Here is a 22,631-nt window from a genome sequence, read left to right as displayed (position 1 = left end):
ACACCGAGCAGCCACATTGGTCCCCGGCCTGGCCTGAGGCGCATTGAGCAGTTGCTTACCAGCCACCCCTTACTCTGGCCAAGAAGGCCCGGCCCAAGTTGTCTCAGCCCTGCGTGCCAAGACCACACATTCTTTTTTAGGGGTGGGGTGAGGAGGAGCGGTGCTCAGAGGTTACTCCTGGATCTGCACTCAGAAATCACTCCTGACAGGCTCGGGGGACCATATGAGATGCTGGGAATTGAACCCAAGTTCGTCCTTAAGTTCACACATTCTTAGTAGTGAAGTGGGTTTTAAGAACACAGATCAAGATTTATGAATGTGGGAATGGTAAAGTCTTAAATGTAAATGTTATACTGTAACCAATTTAACATCACTTAGCTGCAAAATTTATGAGCTTGTTTCTTGCCTTTCTTTCTAAAAATTGTTTAGCTATTTAAAATAATTTTTTTTAAATTTTCATTCCTTTGCATATTTCTGGGATTTTTGGTGAGAATTGGCTTTGTGCTTAAAGATCTCTCCTGGCAGGGTTTAGGGTACTATTTGTGGTGCTAGGGATTGAAACTGATGAACAGTACGGAAGGCAAGTGCTTTCCTCTCTCTCATGCTCTACTATATATCAGGCCAAGAAAGACACAATTTACATTTAAATGTGATTCCAAACATGAGAAACTGTTTTGAACTCTTTAGAACTTTTATTTTCTGCCATTGATCTAGTTAAGTTGGGAAGTTAGGGGCCCGGAGAGATAGCACAGCGACGTTTGCCTTGCAAGCAGCCAATCCAGGACCAAAGGTGGTTGGTTCAAATCCCGGTGTTCCATATAGTCCCCCGAGCCTGCCAGGAGCTATTTCTGAGCAGACAGCCAGGAGTAACCCCCGAGCACCGCCGGGTGTGGCCCAAAAATAAAAAACAAAACAACAACAACAACAACAACAAAAAAGTTGGGAAGTTAGCTGGGTAGTTTACCTCTTTCCACAGGGAAGCACAGATATTGTTACCCTAATTCACCGGAGAGGGTGATAGCTAGCACCCTCTTAAACCCCTTTATGAAACTGTAATGTCATTCCTGAACCAGTGTTTAATTTAACAAGATTATGTTATCCAGATATTATTTATGGATGTAAATCCAATAGGTGTCATTTTAGCATATTGGCATTGGGTCCAGAGTGATAACACAGCGGGTAGGGTCCTGCTTGCCTTACATGTTGCTGACCCAGATGAACCTGGTCCCATATGGTCCCCTGGGCCTGTCAGGAGCGATTTCTGAGTGCAGAGCCAGGAGTAACCCTCTGAGCGACACCGGGTATGGGCCGAAAACTAAGCCTATTGGCATATAAATCTTTCCTACTAAAATAGAAACAAGCTCATAAATTTTGCAGCTAAGTGATGTTAAACTAGTTACAGTATAACATTTAAGACTACCATTTCCACGTTCATAAATCTTAATCTGAATTCTCAAAATCATATCTTATGTTATAAACAATTATATACTGATAATTCAAAGATATTGAACAGTTAAAAGATGACTTCATTATTTTTTTTCCTGGTAAACACACTATATGTGTGCATGCATAAAGCAAGATTAAGAAAGTACTGAGGGGGCCGGGCGGTGGCGCTAGAGATAAGGTGCCTGCCTTGCCTGCGCTAGCCTAGGATGGACCGCGGTTCGATCCCCCGGCGTCCCATATGGTCCCCCAAGCCAGGAGCGACTTCTGAGCGCATAGCCAGGAGTAACCCCTGAGCATCACCGGGTGTGGCCCAAAAACCAAAAAAAAAAAAAAAAGAAAGTACTGAGGAGGAAATGTCACATGAATCTACCTGGTCATACTTTTCTAAAGGATTTTCTCTTTCCACCTCAAAACTGGGCTTGAATTAGGTCACTGTATCAGTTTACAACATAGCTAGACTTTCTTTAAATACAATCCTTTCTAATTTTTCCTTCTTTTTCTGCTTGATTTTCCTCGAAAGTCTTTCCTTTCTTGCTTTCTTCTTCCCCCCTAATTATTATTCAATTATTTTTCTCTTTGAAGCAGCATTTGGAAATTTTTATATTTGTTTACTAGTCTATGAGCAGTTGTAAATTTACTAAATTACCAACTTTTTAAAAGACTTTGTCAGGGTCTGTAACATGACACATCCTTCCACCTTGTTTTTACTATCAACTAAGACTTTAGAAGGTTTTCCTTGAGTCCTATATTTCTAACCAGAAAGTCAGGAAATAAGGCAGTGCATCCATTTGTGTGGTATCATTGGTCACTCTTTCACCTACTACAAGTTAGTATCTTTCTTACAAGTTATTCTTCATATTTTTTTTGTTTGTTTTTTGGGTCACACCCGGCAGCGCTCAGAGGTTACTCTTGGCTCTATGCTCAGAAATCGTTCTTGGCTGGCTTGGGGGACCGTATGGGATGCCGGGATTTGAACCACTGTCCTTCTGCATGTAAGGCAATGCCCCACCTCCATGCTATCTATCTGGCCCCCTCTTCATATATCTTTAAGAGAAAAATCAACAAAAACATAAACATACCAAGGAAACATCATAAACAGTGCTTGTAATTTAGAAAAAGTTAAAGCTGACATCACTCGACTGGCAGAACAAGAATTTTTGCCTACATATCTGTGATGTCCCTTGAAAGTCATCCTCAGGCATAGGATGCTCTTGTACAGTAACAACACATCTGAGTAAAGACAGCTCCAAGCCTAACAATTGTTACTGCAAACATATCATGCACTGCTGCTTTATTATTTAATCACAAGGCTTGAGTTTCCAGACCATTAAATAGCCTGATTATTTAGTTCTTTCTGTTCTGAAAAAGTCAAACAAAACTTTTTTTTTAAGAGCAATAAAACTGATTTTCCTTTAGCTAAAAATGACTGTGGTTTGATCCTCTGGCATCCCATATGATCCCCAAGCTAGGAGCAGAATATTTATAAATGAAAAATGACTCTTTTCATTATATATATCGACTCCTTTGGGTTGTTATTTGGGGGACGGGACAAAACCTGGCAGCTCTCAGGGGTTACTCTTAACTCTGCATTCAGAAATTGCTCCTGGCAGACTAAGGAAACCATATGAGATGTGGGGGATTGAACCTGGGTCAGTCCTAGGTCAGCTATGTGCAAGGCAAATGCCCTACTTCTATACTATCACTCTGGTCTGACTTGTTTTATTTTTGAGTCTCACTCTTTTTACTATGTTGACATAAATAATGTTTGAAACTTAATTTAATTTAATTTAATTTAATTTTTTTTTTTTTTTTTTTTTTTTTGGTTTTTGGGCCACACCCGGCGGTGCTCAGGGGTGACTCCTGGCTGTCTGCTCAGAAATAGCTCCTGGCAGGCACGGGGGACCATATGGGATACTGGGATTCGAACCAACCACCTTTGGTCCTGGATCGGCTGCTTGCAAGGCGAACACCACTGTGCTATCTCTCCGGGCCCCGAAACTTAATTTTATTAATTATCAGCATTATGCAGGTACTAAAAAATAGGAAAATTCTGGAAGTTTTAAAGGTTGTGTTATTTTCCCACTTCAAATTTTAGTTTTGGAAAGCAATTTTTCTAAAGGTTTATTTTGCCATGGCTTCTGAATATCTTGTTATTAAGTGTTCTAGTGTTAATTGAAGATAATTGAGGACTTTAAGATAGAGAGATCTTTGGGTAAAGTTCAAGTAAGGACTCAGAATGAAGCCATACATAACAGGTTATAAACTTCTTTCTCAAATAGGTATGTGGTCAGACTATATGGTCAAAATTACTTTTGGTGCTACATGAATAAAAAGGAAAGAAATATAAACAGTGCCATTACAGAATTAATTTGAAGAAATCTAGAAAATTTAAAAAAATAGTAAAGGACATCTTATTTTTGAAGTTTTTTTGTTTTTGTTTTTGTTTTTTAATTTAGGGAGAAAAGTTGGGCCATACCTGGCAGTGTTCAGGGTCTGCTCTAGGATATGTATTCAAGAGACACTCTTAGCAGTGATTGGGATCCATATGCAGTTCCAGAAATCAAAACAGGGTTGCTTAAATGAACAAGAGTGCTTTAACTCATGGATTGTATCTCTGGCCCCTTCTTTTTATTTTAAACACAGAAAATTCATGTATTTAAAATATTAATTTGATAACCTATAATTACTGTTTTCCTGATGGCCTTGCCTCATCACTCCTCTATGATTTCCTGCTGGCCCTGCCTCAACACTCCTCTGTCTTCTTTCTCCCAGGAGACCTGGCAGCTAAGTACATGCACCTAAAAGCCTTAGTATCAGTAATAGTACTTTGAATTGCTGGATAACTTCATTTGTTAGATGCTGTCATTCCTATAGTAACACACAAATTTAACAGAATGGATCAAGAGCTTGCTAGGAGCTAGAGAGATAGCATTTGCCTTGCATGCAGCTGATTCAAACACATGATGGTTCGAATCCCGTCATCCCATTTGGTCCCCGAGCCTGCCAGGCGCGACTTCTGAGCACAGAGCCAGGAGTAACTCCTGAATGCTGCCGAGTGTGATCGAAAAACAAAACAAAAAGAGCTTACTAAACTTACTGCCATTGTACTAATGACTTCATTGGTGATACAGTATTTTTTCACAAATGTTCTTGCTACTGTTTTTTTTTAATTAAATTTTTTTAAATTTCTTTTTTCTTTTTTTGGGGGGGGGTGTCACACCCGGCAGTGCTCAGGGGTTACTCCTGACTCCATGCTCAGAAATCACCCCTGGCAGGCACAGGGGACCATATGGGATGCCGGGATTCGAACCACTGACCTTCTGCATGAAAGGCAAATGCCTTACCTCCATGCTATCTCTCCGGCCCCTAATTTCTTTTTTCTAAATTTCTTATTTTTTTCTTTCAATCTTTTCAATAACTTTGCTTTCACTTATCTGGAAACAGATGTATTATGGTCAACTATGTCAACTATGTGACACATTTTTTTTTAATAAAGCAAACAACAACAAAAAAGAAGAAACACATTTCAGTAGTCAAAAATGTCTTAGCTGACACTGCTGGGTGTAGTCTCTTCCTCAAATTCTCTCTAGTGCCAGCATGTGAGTAGAAATCAGCGTCAGCACGCAAGTGTAACCTCAGATAGTCAGCATGAATGTGCAACCTCAGATTGCCAGCATGAATGTGCAACCTCAGAGAGCCAGCAATTGTGCAACCTCAGAAAGTGAACACATACATGCAATCTCAGAGAGCCAGCATATAGATACAATCTCAGAGAGCCAGCAAATGTGTGCACCCTCAGAGATCCAGCAAATGTATACACATTCAGATAAGTAGAATAAATGGGCAAACCAGCATGTGTGTGCAACCTCAAAAAGAGAGCACATGTATGCATCTGCAGAGAGCCAGCATATATGTGCAGCCTCAGAGAGTCAGCATATGTTTTGCAGCCTCAGAGCCAGAACGAAGATGCAACTTTAAGAGAGGCAACATGCATGTGCCACCCCATCTATCCCAACAATAACCCCCAACATTATTATTAATACAAGAATAATTTTATGCTTTAGTGTATGTTGTACAAGCACGATAAAGTTGATTATTTTGTGCCTTCTAGGAGCCAGGCTTAGGGGGTGAGGGGAAAACTGGAGATTTTAGTGGAGTAGGGCTTTATCAGTGATAGGACTGGTGTTGAAATGTTGAATACCTGAAATAACTGTATTATGAACAACTTTGTAAATCATGATGTTTAAATAAAGTTTAAAAAGAAAATTTAAAAATATTAAATTTATTTACCAGGAACTTTCTTTTCTTTTTTACTTTGTTTTGTTTTGGGGTCATATCTGATTTTTCTCAAGGCTTGCTCCTGGATCTGTGCTCAGGAACCACTCCTGGTGGTACTTGAGAGACTAGATGCAGGGCCAGGGGTTAAAGCAGGAACAGCCAAATGACAAGGCAAAACATTAACCCCTATAATGTCTCTCTGGCTCCATTAGTAATTAGTAATTTTTCTTTTGCTTATTATGCTTTTTGGTGTTATAGATAAAAAAAATCATTGCCTAATTTTAGATTTACTCATATGTTTTCTTCCATGAGCTTGATTTTATTGCTGTTGTTGTTTCCTTTTTGGGCCATACCCAGCGACGCTCAGGGGTTCCTCCTGGTCTTCGCTCAGAAATCGATCTTGGCAGTCTCAAGGGACCATATGGGATGCTAAAAATTGAACCCAGGTCTGTCCTGGATAGGCTGTATGCAAGGCAAAAGTCCTAACGATATGCTATCTCTTCGGCCCCATGAGTTTGATTTCTTACATTTGGTATTTTACTTTTTTGTTTGTTTGCTTTGTTTTTGGCCATATTACTCCTGGTTCTGCACTCAGGAGGAATCATCGAGAATCACTCCTGTTGGTGCTTGGAGACATTGAGGATTGAATTTGAATCAGCCATGTGCAAGGCAAGTGCCCTATCTGCTGTACTGTCTCTCCAGTTCCTTGTTTACTTTTTAAGACTTCAAATTATTTAACTATAACAATGAGACTCACACTATTCTTTGGTCTGCCTTCCACCCTTTACACTCTCCCCTTTTCTGCCTCAGGATTTTATTTTTTTCTTTTATGGCCACAGAGTGGTGCTCAGAGATTATTCCAGGCTCTGTGCATATGGATCACTCCTGAAGGGGCCTGGGATATTAGGATAGAACCTAGGTAGACTGCATGCAGAAGCAAATGCTTTATCTGCTTATACATTTGCCCTATAGTCTTTTTTAATTTCTGGACCACACCTGGCAGTGCTCCGAGATTCCTCCTGGCTCTACACTCAGAAATTGCTCCTGGCAGGCTCGGGGGACCATATGGGATGCCAGAATTCAAACCACTGTCCTTCTGCATGCAAGGCAAATGCCCTACCTCCATGCTATCTCTCCGGCCCCTATATCATAATATAATACACCTGCCCTATAGTCTTTTTTTTTTTTGTTTGTTTTTTGTTTTGTTTGTTTTGTTTTGTTTGTTTTGTTTTTGTGTTCAAGAGTTACTCCTGGTTCTGTGCTCAGAAATTGCTCCATTTGGGATGCTGGGGATGGAATCGGAGTCAGGGTCAGCTGTGTACCAGGCAAATGCCCCACCTGCTGTATATTGCTCCAGCCCCCCCCCATAGTCTTTTTATGCAATTCATTTTTACAGACATGAGTTAGTTTATTACTTTTGCTTCAATTTGTATTTCTTTACTAGTAATCTGAGTTTTTTTTTTTTTTTGAAGCAAAGTGGGGTTGGAACAATAGCATAGCAGGTAGGGCTTATGCCTTGTATGCAGCAGACCTGGATTCAATCTCCAGCATCCTATATGGTCCCCCGAGCCATCCAGGTATGGCTTCCAAACAAACACTGTTGAGTACAAAGTATCTTTCCGCAATTTAGTAGGCTATATTTTCATTCTCCTAGCAATGTTTTGCACCTAGGTGCAAATGCCATATTCATTCTATTATTGTTCCAGCTCCTATATTTTCTTCTATGCATTTTATGGTTTCAAACCTGATATTCCAATGTTTAATCCATTTAAAATTTATTTTTGTGTAGTTAGAAGATGGTCCAGTTTCACTCTACTTCTTTTTGCTTGTTTGCTTGTTTTTAGCTTTTGGGCCTTTTGTGTTGAAAGCTTTAGGGGACCAGAGCAATAACATACCCAGCGATGCTCAGGGGTTCCTCCTGACTTTGTGCCCAGAAATTACTCTTGGGAAGCTCAGAGGGAATATATGGGATGCTGGGAATGAAACCGGATTGACCGTGTGCAACAGAACTCAGGTCGGCCACTTGCAAGGTAAATTCCCCACCTGTTGTGCTATAGATTGTCCCAACCTCCACCTCACCCCCATTTTACTCTTCTGCTTTTGGTTTTTGGGTCACACCGGCAGTGCTCAGGGGTTATTCCTGGCTCCCAGCTCAGAAATTGCTCCTGGCAGGCACGGGGGACCATATGGGACGCCGGGATTCGAACCGATGACCTCCTGCATGAAAGGCAAACGCCTTACCTCCATGCTATCTCTCCGGCCCCTACTCTTCTGCTTTTGACTGTTTGCCCAACAACCTGTAGGAGAGATTTTCTCATTATATTATAGGATTGTGATAAGTTGTGTTGATTATATATGTGTGTTTGTTTTTGGAAACGGGGTTGATTCTGTTCCATCCACTATTTTTACTTTAGTACAATATTGTTTAAATTATTGTAACTTTGTAATATAGTTTAAGTCAGGTAACATAATGCTTCCACTCATTTGATATTTTTTCCTCAAGATTGTCTCAAAATTATCAAGATTGAGCTTTCCATATAATTTTTAGATTTTAGGGGCCAGAGAGATAGCACAGCGGTAGGGCATTTGCCTTGCACACAGCTGATCCAGAACAGATGGTGGTTAGAATCCCATATGGTCCCCTGTGTCTGCCACGAGCAATTTCTGAACCCAGAGCCAGGAGTAACCAGAGTGCAATCGGGTGTGACCCAAAAACCAAAAAATAAAATTTAGATTTTAGTTAGGAATATCAAGTATATCACATTTGGCGATTGAACAGATCAGAAATCATGATATAGTGTTTTCCAAAAGAGAAGCCTATCTTAAAAGTGGGTTGCAGAAGTCTATTTGCAGGTTTTGAGTTAAAAAATAGATATCATTTTCCCCTAAAATTGTAATTTTTGTGTTAAAAACTTTAGGGGGCTGGAGCGATAGCACAGCAGTAGGGCCTTTGCCTTGCACGGGGCCTACCCAGGACAGACCCGGGTTTGATAACTGGCATCCCTGAGCCTGCCAGGAGCGATTTCAGAGTGCAGAGTCAGGAGTAACCCCTGAGCACCGCCAAGTGTGCCCCCCCCAAAAGAAACAAAAAACTTTAAACTGAAACTGGAAACGGTAGTATTGTTTCATAAATGCCAGTTTTAACTATCTGTAAGATTTTATCGACTAGAAAATTTTTAAATGGAATGTACTTTATGAATTGTTTCTAGAAGGAATAAAGAAAACAAAGTTTCATTAGTGGATAATGTAGTTGTCGCCTAAACTGTTACTTATTGCAGATATTTTGGTTTTATTAAAATTCAGTCTTTTAAAAAACTGTAATGTGAGGCCGGGAAGGTGGCACTAGAGGTAAGGTGTCTGCCTTGCAAGCGCTAGCATAGGACGGAGATCCCAACGTCCCATATGGTCCTCCAAGCCAGGGGCGATTTCTGAGCGCATAGCCAGGAGTAACCCGAGCGTCAAACGGGTGTGGCCCAAAAACCAAAAAAAAAAAAAATAAATAAATAAATAAAACTGTAATGTTTAAAAATTCTGGTTTGAGGGAGGGGGGCTGGAGAGATAGTACAGTGGGTAGGGCGCTTGCCTTACACGTGGCCAACCCTGATTCAAACCCATAAGGTCTCTGCAGGCTGGCAGGAGTAATTCTTGAGTGCAGGGCCTGGGGGTAACACGCCGGGTGTGGCCCAAACACAGTCAAACCCCCCCCCCCCAAATCCGGTTCTTGGAGTAGTATAGACCCTGGAACCCCAATGAAGTCATCCCATAGCAGTCAGGAGAAAAACCCCGAGACTGCTGGCTTTGCTGCCCTCCCCCGCTCTCATGGTGGTTAATTCAAAACTTCAATGACTTAATTCTTTTACTTGGTTTGGGGGTCACGCCCACGGTGCTAAGAAACCACTCCCAGCTGGGCTCGGGAGACCCTTACTGGGATTGAATTAAACCCGGCCGGCCGCGTGCATGGCGAGCACCCTACTCGCTGTTCTTCCCACCTTCCTGACACCCCCGTCCGCACCTCAATTATAGCTTTATTCCTAAACATTGGCTAAAAAAAAAAACAAAAAAACAAAACAAAACAAAAACAAAAACAAAAAAACCCCAAACAGTTCCTAAATTCTTCCGCGGGCAGTCCATTATCTTAGTCCTCAAGCGGGATGGTGCAGAGAGCAATGTCAGAGCCACATTCATGACAAGAGACGCTCAACTGGCCCGTGCCGAACTGGGGCGGTGGAAGCGGCTGCGCGGACGGACCCCAAACTCTGCGCTCAACTAGCGTCTGGCCAAGTTCCCTTTTTGAAGGGGCGAGAGACATCGCCCCTTGGAGGCGAGGATGGAAATACGGGAAGTTGCCACCAACTACGGTGAGCGTGGCACTAAAGAAGCAGGGCCGGCTGCGGCTCGAACACTTAAAATAAAGAAGGGAGGAAGGTGGAGCGGTGGCGCAAGCCGTAAGGCGTCTGACTTGCCCGCGCTAGCCTAGGACGGGCCGCGGTTCGAATCCCCGGCGTCCCACATGATCCCCCAAGCCAGGAGCGATTTCTGAGCGCAGAGCCGGGAGGAACCCCTGAGCGTCACCGGGTGTGGCCCCCAAAAGCTAAAAAAAAAAAAAAAAAAAAAGTGTAAACGCAAACCCTCCCACGTGTCTTTTCTCCAGCAATATGGAGTCAGAGGGGAGACAGGGTTTTCCGGGGAAATCTGGGGCGGGCTGAGACAGCTGGCGGGAAAAAAATGCGGTAAAAATGCAGGAGGGAGGGAGTAAGGAAGCAAGCACAGGCGGCATTCACGGAGGCCGCGGGCCGCACCCTATAGATCCTGGGGTTCGAGCTAGCTCGGAGGAAAATAAAGGGGGAGAAGAGGGAAGAGGAAGGGCGCCAAAAAGGACCAACAGGTGGGCGCCGTCCGCTGCGGCTAAAGTAAGAGAGGGCGCGCTCGCGCGAGTGAACGGGCGCCTTTACGAGCCCTTCGAGCCGCCGTAGCCCCGCCTTGGCCGAGCATACCCACGCCCCCAACGCTGGGGACGGGGAAGCACACGCGCACGCGCGAAAGGTCCGTCGCGCTCCGGCTAGAGGTCGCTCGCGTTCGGACGAAAGGAAAAAAAAAAAAAAAAAACACCCTCCAGCGCCTGCGCCTGCGCCTGCGCCTGCGCCTGCGCCTGCGCCTGCGCAGTGGGGAAGGGAAGTGAGGCGGTTTCCTCAGCGCCTTTCCGGCGGCGGCGGCAGCGGCGGCGGTAGAGGCAGAGCCGAGAGGAGGAGGAGGAGGAGGAAGCCGGAGGGAAGGGATCCCGCGCTCGGGGCTCAGGGCGGCGGCTGGAGGTATCTCTCCTCCGGGGGCGCAGCTTGAGTGCGGTGTGTGTGGGGGGAACCTCTGCTCCCCCAAGAGCGCTAACTCTTCTTCTCTTGTGTGTAGGCGAGAGTTCGGAGTGAGTTTCCGCCGCGCGGCTCAATGAGCCGCTGAGGCGCCGGCGCCGAGCGAGCGAGCGAGCGAGCGAGCGAGCGCACGCTGTGCTGGGAGCGGCGGAGAGAGCAGGCCGGTGGGGCCGGGCCGGGCCGGACGAGACTGCCCGAGAGCGGCGGCGGCGGCGGCGGCGGCGGCAGAGCGGGAAGCGCGGCGGGGGGAAGGGCAGTTCCGGGCCGGGCCTCGCCTCAGTCAGGTCGGCTCGGCTCGGCGCGGCTGGGCTCAGCAGGGCGGCGGCCGCTCCGCGCGCGGACGGGCGCTGATGTCCGAGTGAGGAGCGAGCGCGTGCGTCCGGCCGGCCTCGGCCTCCTGCACTTGTCCCTTCTCCTCCTCAGCACCCCGCAGCCCGGCGCCACCGCCCACGCAGAGGCCGCTCGGGCGGGCGCTGCTGCTGCTGCTGCTGCTGCTGTCGCTGCTTCGGGCCAGCCAGCCAGCCAGCCAGCCGCGGGTCCCCGGGCTCCCCACCCCGCATGCCCCCGGCCCCGGGCCCCGCTCGGCCGCCGCGATGGGCAAGGTGCTGTCCAAGATCTTCGGCAACAAGGAGATGCGCATCCTCATGCTGGGCCTGGACGCGGCCGGCAAGACCACCATCCTGTACAAGCTGAAGCTGGGCCAGTCGGTGACCACCATCCCCACGGTGGGCTTCAACGTGGAGACGGTGACGTACAAGAACGTCAAGTTCAACGTGTGGGACGTGGGCGGCCAGGACAAGATCCGGCCGCTGTGGCGGCACTACTACACGGGCACGCAGGGACTCATCTTCGTGGTGGACTGCGCCGACCGCGACCGCATCGACGAGGCGCGCCAGGAGCTGCACCGCATCATCAACGACCGCGAGATGCGCGACGCCATCATCCTCATCTTCGCCAACAAGCAGGACCTGCCCGACGCCATGAAGCCGCACGAGATCCAGGAGAAGCTGGGCCTGACGCGCATCCGGGACCGGAACTGGTACGTGCAGCCCTCGTGCGCCACCACGGGGGACGGACTCTACGAGGGGCTCACGTGGTTGACGTCCAACTACAAGTCCTAATGAGGCACCCCCCGAGGAACGTCCACCCGGACCCCGGATCCGCCGGCCCTTCCCTTCCCGGGATGTGCCTGGGCCGGCCGGCCGCCACTTGAAGTCTCCCTTTCTCTCTCTCGAGGATCACAACTCCGTGCCGGTGGAAGTTTCGGGGGTGCCACCGGCTTAGGGACTTGACTTTGTTTGGTTCCTTGCTTTGATTGATTTCATCTTTGCTTTCTCTTGTTTTTTTTTTTTTTTGGTTCCTTCCTTCCTTTCTCCGCTTTTGCGTTAGGATGTTCCGATCTGCCGATTGCAACGAACACAAAGTGCTTACAACAAAACAAAACAAAACAAACAAAAAAAGAAGCTCTTGTTGACTTCCAGCAAAAGGGATGATTGATGGATGGCAGGAGGGTGGGGTGGGGGAACTATAGCCGTTCTGGGTATAAATTCCTTTTTAAGAATAATGGTTTGATTTTTTTTTTCCCTTAATTTTGAGAAAATCTTTTTTTTTTCTCCTCCCCCTCATGTATGCTTTTTTTTTCCTTCCTTTTTGCCCAGTTTCCGTATCACTCGCTGTAGATGGCTTATTTTGCATTCCTGCAGACTGTGTTGCAAGTCTGTTTCATCTAGTAAACTGAAAATTATTGCATAATCAAACTGCCGTTTGTCTTTTATATTTAAGGCCTTCTCCCCTCCTCTTTCTAAGTTTTAATTTAGTCATTTCCAATGTAATCTTTGACCTCGAAGACCAGTAGAGTATACAGCCAGCCTACAGGGGCAACTAATGAGTAATGTCATTGAAAAACGTTCCAGTTGCACATCAGTGTGTTAAACAGGTAATGTAAGGAGTTCTTTGAAATGTCACTTAATAAGTTCTTGAAAATTACATCCTGCATGAGTAGGGATCAAATTGGGAGTTTCTCTCTACCTAGCTAACTTAAACTGCTTAAAAATTAAATGTATCCCATCAAGGACAAGTTTTTATTTCCCTGCAGAGTTAGCAGCTTTATGGTTATCTCTTAACTACAAAATGTCTGCAGAAATGGAGCAATAATAATGGTGTATGCCAAACACCGACGAAATATTTGTAGATATTTTAAGTGACTTGGGCAAAACTGGAATATATACTTTTAACTTGTTTCAAATGTCTAAGACCAATTAAGTTGCTAGATTGTTTTCTTTGTTCATTAATAAAGCATTTAACGATTCAAATCATATGCACTTTTTACCTAATTGGGAAAAGACACATTCTTGTTTTCACTTTACCGATTAAGCTGATTAAGTTGAAAGTAAGTTTTTTTTATAAATGGGTGATCCACATCTCCATTAATTAGATAGAACACTGGAAAACATGTTTTATAAAGGTATTTAATTCTATTTGATTGCAGGATAAATTCATGCAGATAGATAACCTGTTGGTTCAGTGACAGACTATCTCCCTTAAGGAAAGTAATGCGATGAATGAATGTGTAGACTTGGGAATGACAAAGGAGAAGTAGGATGGAAGAACCTACAGATGACAATGAATGTAAATTTATTTTTCTTCAAATAAGCAGTGTGCTTGCTGGTGATAACCTAGATCCTAACAGGATCACTTCGCTGGTTAGGACCAGTAACTAGATTGAGACCACTATGATAATACATTGAACCAAATGTTCATGCTTGATAGGACTTGCAAAGCAACATCTGGTTCTCTCATAGCCTTAAGGATGAACGTTAGAGATCCTCGAGGAATTAAACTTAGGGAATTTCTGCAACGAAACCTGCATGTGTACAGGAAAGATGGGAGTGGGTTTTGTTTATGAGGGTGTCTGAAACTAAAATTTGCGGGATATCATGGTATACAGTTGGACGGTTTTGGTCCTTCGTGCTTTGGCCATATTATGTAATGGAGCTTTTACCAAAGATGTATGAGAAGCATAAGGATACAAAAATTTTACTGTTCAAACTAAAACACTTGACAAACATTGTACTTACATAGTAAATGAGAAAAGGTGCTATGTTGTAGGCTCCTGATAGTGCAGAGGGAATGTTGAATGAAAAAAAAAAAGAATGCAACTTGCATTCTCAGTTTTACTTTAGAAGTGTCTTTAGAAATGAAGCTGTCAGACATAATTATGGACATTTTTAGTTGCTTTTGAAATTCCCAAAGCTCCACCATAAATTTTGATTCTTAGTATTTTAAATCATTACATTTTTAGGTACATAAACTTGGGTTATAGAAATATCAATACTATAGTAACATCGTAAAATAAGACAAGCACAAAGGTATAAATGCCTAAACTGGAGGAAACTTGAAACCCTCATGTTAATTCTTAAATGTAGTATTTCTAATTTGTGACAGACTGGTAGGCAGCCATTTTTTTTGTGTGTGTCTTAACTGGGGAATTACAGTTAAATTTTTATAATCAAGTGATTGCTATTGAATGTTGCCGGTGAGATGTTTTGGGGAAGTGTCTAAAGGGGGAGGGGGAGAGGGAAACATACTGAAATTAGAAAAGCCCTAAATCTTAGCAAAAAAAGAAATTGTAATTTTCACTTAGATCTTTAAGGGATATAAGAAGGTTGACAATTGATGTAGTTAAGTTGAACCATACTCATTGATGATTATGGGGCAGGCAATTATAACCTGCAGAAAAACTTAACAATCTTAAGAATTAAGATCCTGAAGTTTTTGTTTAATTGCATCAATTTCTGTATCTGTGAATTTATAAAACCAGTAAGTTTTGAATGAGGTTAATCTTGTTTCATATAAGTCTGTAGACTGTGATTTCCCCAAACTAAAGAGTACAGTACTTGGATTGTGTTTTTCATGGTTGTAGTGTTGAAGCACTAATATACAGAAAATAAAGGAATTACACAGTGCAGTTTCTCACGTTATGTTACTCGTTTGAACTAGGTTAAGGGGATTTGTGGTGTGTTGGGCCATGTTCTTTTTTCAGGGCTACATGGTAAACAAAGTTAATGTCGGAGTCCCTAGCTTTCATAAGAAGGAAAAGAATCAATTTGTTTCTTACACGGCTATCTCTATAAGGTGGTTTTGCCCTTTATTTGGTCCATGAATCTGGTTTTGTGACAGTTTAGAATGCAAAATTGGTTTAAATGTTTTCAGAAATTAAGGCTCTATGGAAGCAGTCATTTGCTGATGTTTCCTCCCCCACTCCCAAGCCCTAGCTTTAATATTTTTAGTAGTATAGAATTGTGTCTAGAAAAACTTGGCTCATACCTTTTCTTTTTTTTTTTTTTTTGGTTTTTGGGCCACACCCGGTGACACTCAGGGGTTACTCCTGGCTATGCGCTCAGAAGTTGCTCCTGGCTTCTTGGGGGACCATATGGGACGCCGGGGGATCGAACCGCGGTCCGTCCTAGGCTAGTGCAGGCAAGGCAGGCACCTTACCTCCAGCGCCACCGCCCAGCCCCATACCTTTTCAATTGACTTGAAGTTTAAAAAGTTTTCTTTCGTAATTCAAGTTGCTTGTCTGATGAGAATGGTGATTTGTAGCCACTAAAGTAGGGTGGATAGCTTGGATAAAAGGTTTTTAAAAAACATTTTGTTTTTGTAAGTCATTCACTCTGCATCAGCAATTTTATAGTTTAATTTTTGAGTGACTTAATGTGATCTTGATACTAGTTAGCCCCTAAATTGCCAGTATATTTGTACTGTGACTTATCAGTTATAAAATGTCAGCACATCATTGGTAGCAATTGGAAATATCTTTGAGTGGGCTTTATATTTTAACACATGTTTTAAAAGTATAGTAGTAGTTATAATTGAAAGGTAGTGGAGCTTACTAAATTCTCAAAGTTGTTTCCTCAATATCTTGCCAAATATGTATATCAGGGTAAAGCAAATCTTGTCTCTTACAGGGTTAAATTGCAAAACCACAAAGCAATGAAAAACTTAATTCTGACAAATTTAGTATTTGATAGGATTCAGTTGAATCTAGCAATTTGCTTTGTGTATATTGATTGTAAATCCAAAGTGATAAAGAACAAAAATTCGGGAGTATATAGGAGAGAAGGAATGTTGGAAGGTGTAGCCATACAGGAGGCAAAGTAACTTTTCCTTGCTTTGCTAAACTTTCAAGTTGCCAGACTTGATTAGTGAGTTGAAAGAACAGGAAATACATAAAGGTGAGATCAAAGCACAGAAAGGGCTGTGTAGAGGGGCTTAGAAATGTCAGTTGAAAGTAAACTTGCAGAGAATTAATTTTTTAAGAATTGTATGTTGTGAGGAGTATTGAAAATGTTTTAATTTTCAGTTATTTCCCCCTTTATTGTATTATGATTATCAAAACAATATAAAGCGAAAGTATATCATATCTTGTCCTTGAGTGCCTTTTCAGTTGTTAAATTATTGCTTTTGGATGTATATTTCCTATATAATTTGTTTTATAAGGTGAGGATAGATTTATTTGTTGAGTGCCTACTAAAATGCCTTTCATTGTTCTAGACCTAGGAGGTACATGAGTGAAAAAAGCCAAAATATTTTCCTTCATGGAATTTATGGGGGTGGTAGTAGGGGTGGGAGTGGGAGGAATCATTATCTGATGACAGATCAGATAAAAATGTTAGGTGGTACACTATTATAATATAGTATAGTTGTTGTAAGGTAAGGTAGAATGTGTAATAAGGAAGGCCTCTGAGAAGGTGACTCAACAAATATTTGAAGGATAAAGGTATCAGTGGAATTGGCATAGTAATGAAAAGATAATATGTATAGTGTAGAGCATGGGTGTGGAAACTAAGGTCAAATATGACTGGTCTGTTTCATAGGGACGAAGTTAGAATGAATTTTACCTTTTAAAATTATTAAGGATTGTATGGAAAGAAAAATGTGGATGACATAGTTATTCATCCTGAAAAGCCTAAAATATCTGCTGTTAGCACCTTTATGAAAAAAGTAATTACTACCCCAAGTCTAAACCTCAGTTTTTGCAATTATCAAAATATGAAGAAAAGGGGCCAGAGAGAGAGCATGGAGGTAGGGCGTTTGCCTTGCATGCATAAAGGACGGTAGTTCGAATCCCAGCATCCCATATGGTCCCCCGAGCCTGCCAGGAGCGATTTCTGAGCTTACAGCCAGGAGTAACCTCTGAGCGCAAGCTGGGTGTGATCCAAAAACAAACAAAATTGAAGAAAAGCAGTCTAATGAAGGGCTCTTTGTTAGATAAATCCAAACAAAGGTTTAGAAAATCATTGGCACATTTACCTCATTTGAATGATTAATGATTCTTTAGGATATACTGAATGTAGACTTACTGAGTGGTTTAACTTAGTTGTTTTTCCTCAGTGAGTGAAAGTGATTTAAATTAGCATTCTTTTAGAGCCATTTCATTTTAAATATTCTCTTATTTTTATATTTTAGGATCTTTGGACATGTTACGTACGTTTCCCTGTTAAAAGTTCCTTTTTATCCAGATTAACTAAGGATAGTTTGGATAGATTCAGTAGCAGCATTGATTTGTTTTTATTCACTTGATACTACTATCCCAAGCAATCAAGTCCCAAGGTTAGTATTTTTTTTTTTTTTTTTTGGTTTTTGGGTCACACCCTGGCGGTGCTCAGGGGTTACTCCTGGCTGTCTGCTCAGAAATAGCTCCTGGCAGGCACGGGGGACCATATGGGACACTGGGATTCGAACCAACCACCTTTGGTCCTGGATCAGCTATCTCTCCGGGCCCGTTAGTATTTTCTATTATGACAGCCTGTATGGAGTTACTGACTTGAAAAACTAATGTGTTGCCTGGTATTTAGCTTCTTTTAATATTATTTCTCTAGTATAAACTAGGAAAAGCAACTTACTTTTCATATGAATTATTCCTTGTCTAGAATGCTGCTTTGTACTATTTATATAATAGGTGTGGGAATCTATAACTATCTTAAAGAGAATAGAAATAATCTAGCAGATTATGAAAGTGTTAGGGAGGACAGTAACAAATGGGCTTTGAAAAAGAAAATAATTGTAGTTCAAAGAAAAACCTGTGTGAAATGCTTATAATCATAAAAGTTTCTTCTTAGAGCTGGATAGATCTAAGAAGATCATAAGTGGACAGAAATAAAAAATTGCCCAAGCTATTATGGTGCCAGCAATCCAACCCAAAAACCTTATGATTGTGCTTGTAGGGCACAATACTTGACCACTGAGCCACATTCTGAGCCTTTGCTCAGGAGTTACTCTTGGCAGGCTTGGGGGACCATATGGGATGCCAGGGATCAAACCCGGGTCTGTCCTGGATCGGCAGCATGCAAGGCAAATGCCCTTCCACACATCACTTATCACTTCAGCCCCAAAATAAATGTTAAAGATAAAAACGAGTTTTAATTTTTGAGTGCAGAACCAGGAGTAACCCCTGAGTGCAGCCAGGTGTGGCCCAAAAACCAAAACAAAACAACTATTTGAATAGGGCAAACCAGTGTTTCCTGCATTTTTATTTCTAAAAGTTTTGTGAATTAAGTACTAGGTTGGATTTATGTCTGAAGAGAGAAAATTGAGAAACATTCAGTGAATGTTTTTTTTTTTTTTGGGGGGGGGGTGGGTCACACCCGGCAGTGCTCAGGGTTTACTCCTGGCTCTATGCTCAGAAATCACTCCTGGCAGGCTTGGGGGACCATATGGGATGCTGGGATTTGAACCACCGTCCTACATGCAAGGCAAATGCCTTACCTCCATGCTATTGCACCTGCCCCAGGAGCATTTTTTTTTTATGCTTACCACCTGCTAGGTATTATGAGTTTCATTTGTATTGATTTTATTTATTTATTTTGGTTTTTGGATCACACCTGGCAGTGCTCAGGGGTTACTTCAGGCTCTGCATCAGAAATCACTCTGGCAGGCACGGGGACCATATGGGATTCTGGGATTCGAACTACTGTCTGTGATGAATCAATCGGCTGAGTGCAAGGCAAACGCCCTACTGCTGTGCTATCTTTCTGGCCCCTGTATTGATTCTCTTAATTCTCACAACTTTTTGAGAAGAAAGTCCCATTTTATAGTTTAGAAAACTAAGGTCTAGAGAAAATTAGTAACAGCAGAGCTAAACTTTGGACTTAGCCTAAAATGTGGTTAAGGTAAACTAATGAATAGTAATGTATTTAGCATATTTAAGTGAGTGTATTTTGTTTAAAAATGCTTCTTCTTGGGCCCAGAGAGATAGCACAGCGGTGTTTGCCTTGCAAGCAGCCGATCCAGGACCAAAGGTGGTTGGTTCGAATCCCGGTGTCCCATATGGTCCCCTGTGCCTGCCAGGAGCTATTTCTGAGCAGAGAGAGCCAGGAGTAACCCCTGAGCATCGCCGGGTGTGGCCCAAAAACCAAAAAAAAAAAAAAAAAAAAAAAAAGAAATGCTTCTTCTGGGACCAGAGTGATAGCACAGTGATAGGGCATTTGCCTTGCATGCTACTGACCTGGATGGACACGGGTTTAATCCCCGGCATTTCATAAGATTCCCCCAAGCCTACCAGGAGTGGTTTCTGAGCACAGAACCAGGAGTAATCCCTGAACGCCACCAGGTGTGGCCCAAAAACAAAAAACAAAATAGGGGGGGGGCCCAGAAAGCACAGTGGTAGGGCTTTTTGTCTTACACTCAGCCGTTACAGCATGGATGGTGGTTAGAGTCCCATCATCCCATATCCCAAATGGTCCCCGAGCCTGCCAGGAGTGATTTCTGAGCACAGCCAGGAGTAACCAACCCTTGAGCACTGCCGGGTATGACCCAACCCCCTTCCCCCCCCCCCAAAAAAAAAAGCTTGCTCTGTGGGGCTGTCATATTTAAAGCTCAAGTGATGGGATGTGTAATGGGCACTCTACACTTTTGGAGAAGTCCATACTTTTTTTTTTTTTTTTTTGGTTTTTGGGTCACACCCAGCAGCTGCTCAGGGTTTATTCCTGGCTCTGTGCTCAGAAATTGCCCCTGGCAGGCACAGGGGACCATATGGGATGCTGGGATTTGAACCACCGACCTGCATGAAAGGCAAACGCCTTACCTCCATGCTTTCTCTCTGGCCCCTAATCTTTCTTGAACATGTTACTCTTCCTCTTCCTATCCTCTTCCTTAGAATTTTCGAATAAAACCTAATTTCACTTTCGAAAAATAAATAAACTCGAGATAGAGCACATGCCCATTATGTGGAATTCTGAATTATATCTACATGGCTCCCTGAGCATTACAGTTTGGAGCACCAAATTGTCAGACCAGCACTGAAGGACTGAGTATCACCTAATGTGGCTTTGACCCCTCAATTCCCCTCAGCACCCTGCTATAGTCCTTAGAAAAAGAAAAAGCTTGCTTTGAGTAAGATGCTAGAATTTTTTTTTTTTTTTTTGGTTTTGTTTTAGTTTGGAGCCATACCTGGTGGAGCTCAGCATTACTCCTGGCTCTGTTTAGGAATGAGTCCTTGTGGGCTTGGATTTCCATATGGACTGCCGGAGATTAAACTCAGGTCTCCAAAGGTGGAGAGTGCCCATTACACTGGTGGTGTTCGGGTTATTCCCGGCTTTGCACTCAAGAATTATTCTTGGGGTTAGAGAGGTGGCACAGGCAGTAAGGTGTCTGCCTTGCACGGGCTAACCTACGACAGACTGGTTTGATCCCTCAGTGTCCCATATGGTCCCCCAAGCCAGGAGCGATTTCTGAGTGCATAGCCAGGAGTAACCCCTGAGTGTCACCTGTTGTGGCCCAAAAGCCAAAAAAAAAAAAAAAAATCATTTCTGGTGTGCTCAGGGACCATATGAGATGCTAGAGAATTATAGGCTTCTATTTCCTGAGTGGAGAGCCAGGAGTAACCCCTGAGCACTGTTGGGTTTTGGTCCCCCAAAACAAGGTATCAGGTAAAAGGAAATAATTTTAATTTAACTACAAGAAATTATTAATTTAATATTACATTAAATATATAATAATTATTCCTCATTGTTCTTGTTATATTATCTGGGGTTACACAGTTGTGTTGTACTTGAGATTGCACTTAATTGTGCTGGGGATCACAATGGCAGTGCTGGGAACTGATCCTTTGGTCTCGTCTCTCAAGGCAATTTGGTCATGCAAGGCAATTGGTCTACTACTAAGTCATCCTTGGGACCTGTAAATGAATTATTAAGATAATTCATATTCTGTGTTCACTTCAGCAGCACATATACTAAAATGGGAATGATACAGAGATTAGCATGGCCCTTGCGCAAGGATGACACGCAAATTTGTGAAATGTTCCATATTTAAAAAAAAGATAATTCATATTCTTTATTTCATAGAAAATCTTTAAATTCCTGTTTATTAATTTTTTTGGGTCACACGAGGCAGCGCTCATGGGTTACTCCTGGTTCTATGCTCAGAAATCGCTAAATCGGTCCTAAAAAAAAAAAGATCATTCCTGGCAGGCTCAGGGGACCATATGGAATGCTGGGATTCAAACCACCGTCCTTCTGCATGCAAGCCAAATGCCCTACCTCCACCCTATCTCTGGCCCCTAGAATTCCTGTTTTTATTTTATTTTATTTTTATTTTTCATGTCATGTACAGCAATGTTACAGGTGTTACTCCTGTCTACACTTGGGACTCCTGATGAACCATATAGGAGTGGGGGATTAAACTCTGGCCAGGCCTGTGCAAGACAAGTGCCCTACCCACTGTACTATCTCTCCAGTCCCTCTTGTGTACATTTTATACTTAAGATATTTAAGATACCCATATTCCAGTGCTCAATAGTCATTCGTGCCTGTCATATTGAACATATTCTTGGTGACTTACTTCCTAATTGCATATCTATTATTATTTTTTGTTTTTTTTGGGCCATACCCGGTGATGCTCAGGGGTTACTCCTGTCTGTGTACTCAGAAATTGCTCCTAGCTTGGGGACCATATGGGACGCCAGGATTTGAACCACTTATCCTCCTGGGTTGCATACAAGGCAAATGCCCTAGCAGTGTGCTATCACTCCGGCTCCTGCATATCTATAATTTTAGTAATTGTTGGAGAATACCATTTAAATAATTGAGATGAGTTTTCTAGACTAGGAACAGGCAGAGTATGGGTTGTGAATCTAATCTGGCCCCTTGCTGTTTTTTTGTTTGTTTGTTTGTTTGTTTGTTTTTGGGTCACACTCAGCAGTGCTCAGGGGTTACTCCTGGTTCTGTGCTCAGAAATCGCTCCTGGCAGGCACGGGGGATGCCGGGATTCGAACCACCGTCCTTCTGCATGTAAGGCAAATGCCATACCTTCATGCTATCTCTCCGGCCCCCTTGCTGGATTTTATAAATAAAGTGTTACTGGTTCATAACTATGTTCATTGATTTGTGTATTGTACATAGCAGGAAGAGCAGCAGAGTTAAGTAGTTAGGACAGAGACAATTCAAATCACAAAGCCTAAAACATTTGCTCTCTGGTTCTTTACAGAAGCATGATTTTTTTTTGTTTGTTTTTGGGCCACACCCAGTGGCGCTCGGGTTATTT

General features: G+C 42.9%; 1 protein-coding gene and 1 non-coding gene across 2 annotated transcripts; both read left to right on the top strand.

Moving 5' to 3' along the window:
- The first annotated feature begins 11,612 nt into the window (after positions 1–11,612).
- On the top strand, positions 11,613–12,222 carry ARF6 (ADP ribosylation factor 6). Its single transcript, XM_049767605.1, has one exon. It carries the CDS (start codon positions 11,681–11,683, stop codon positions 12,206–12,208), a length of 528 nt encoding a protein of 175 aa, XP_049623562.1. The 5' UTR covers positions 11,613–11,680; the 3' UTR covers positions 12,209–12,222.
- Positions 12,223–21,297: 9,075 nt separating this feature from the next.
- Positions 21,298–21,401, top strand: LOC126002220 (U6 spliceosomal RNA). The gene has a single exon (XR_007492983.1). It is a non-coding gene; the product is annotated as a U6 spliceosomal RNA (small nuclear RNA).
- Positions 21,402–22,631: the final 1,230 nt, after the last annotated feature.

The sequence above is a fragment of the Suncus etruscus genome, chromosome 2, assembly GCF_024139225.1.
Source record: "Suncus etruscus isolate mSunEtr1 chromosome 2, mSunEtr1.pri.cur, whole genome shotgun sequence".
Taxonomy (NCBI): domain Eukaryota; kingdom Metazoa; phylum Chordata; class Mammalia; order Eulipotyphla; family Soricidae; genus Suncus; species Suncus etruscus.
This window is presented reverse-complemented; position numbering and strand designations above follow the sequence as displayed.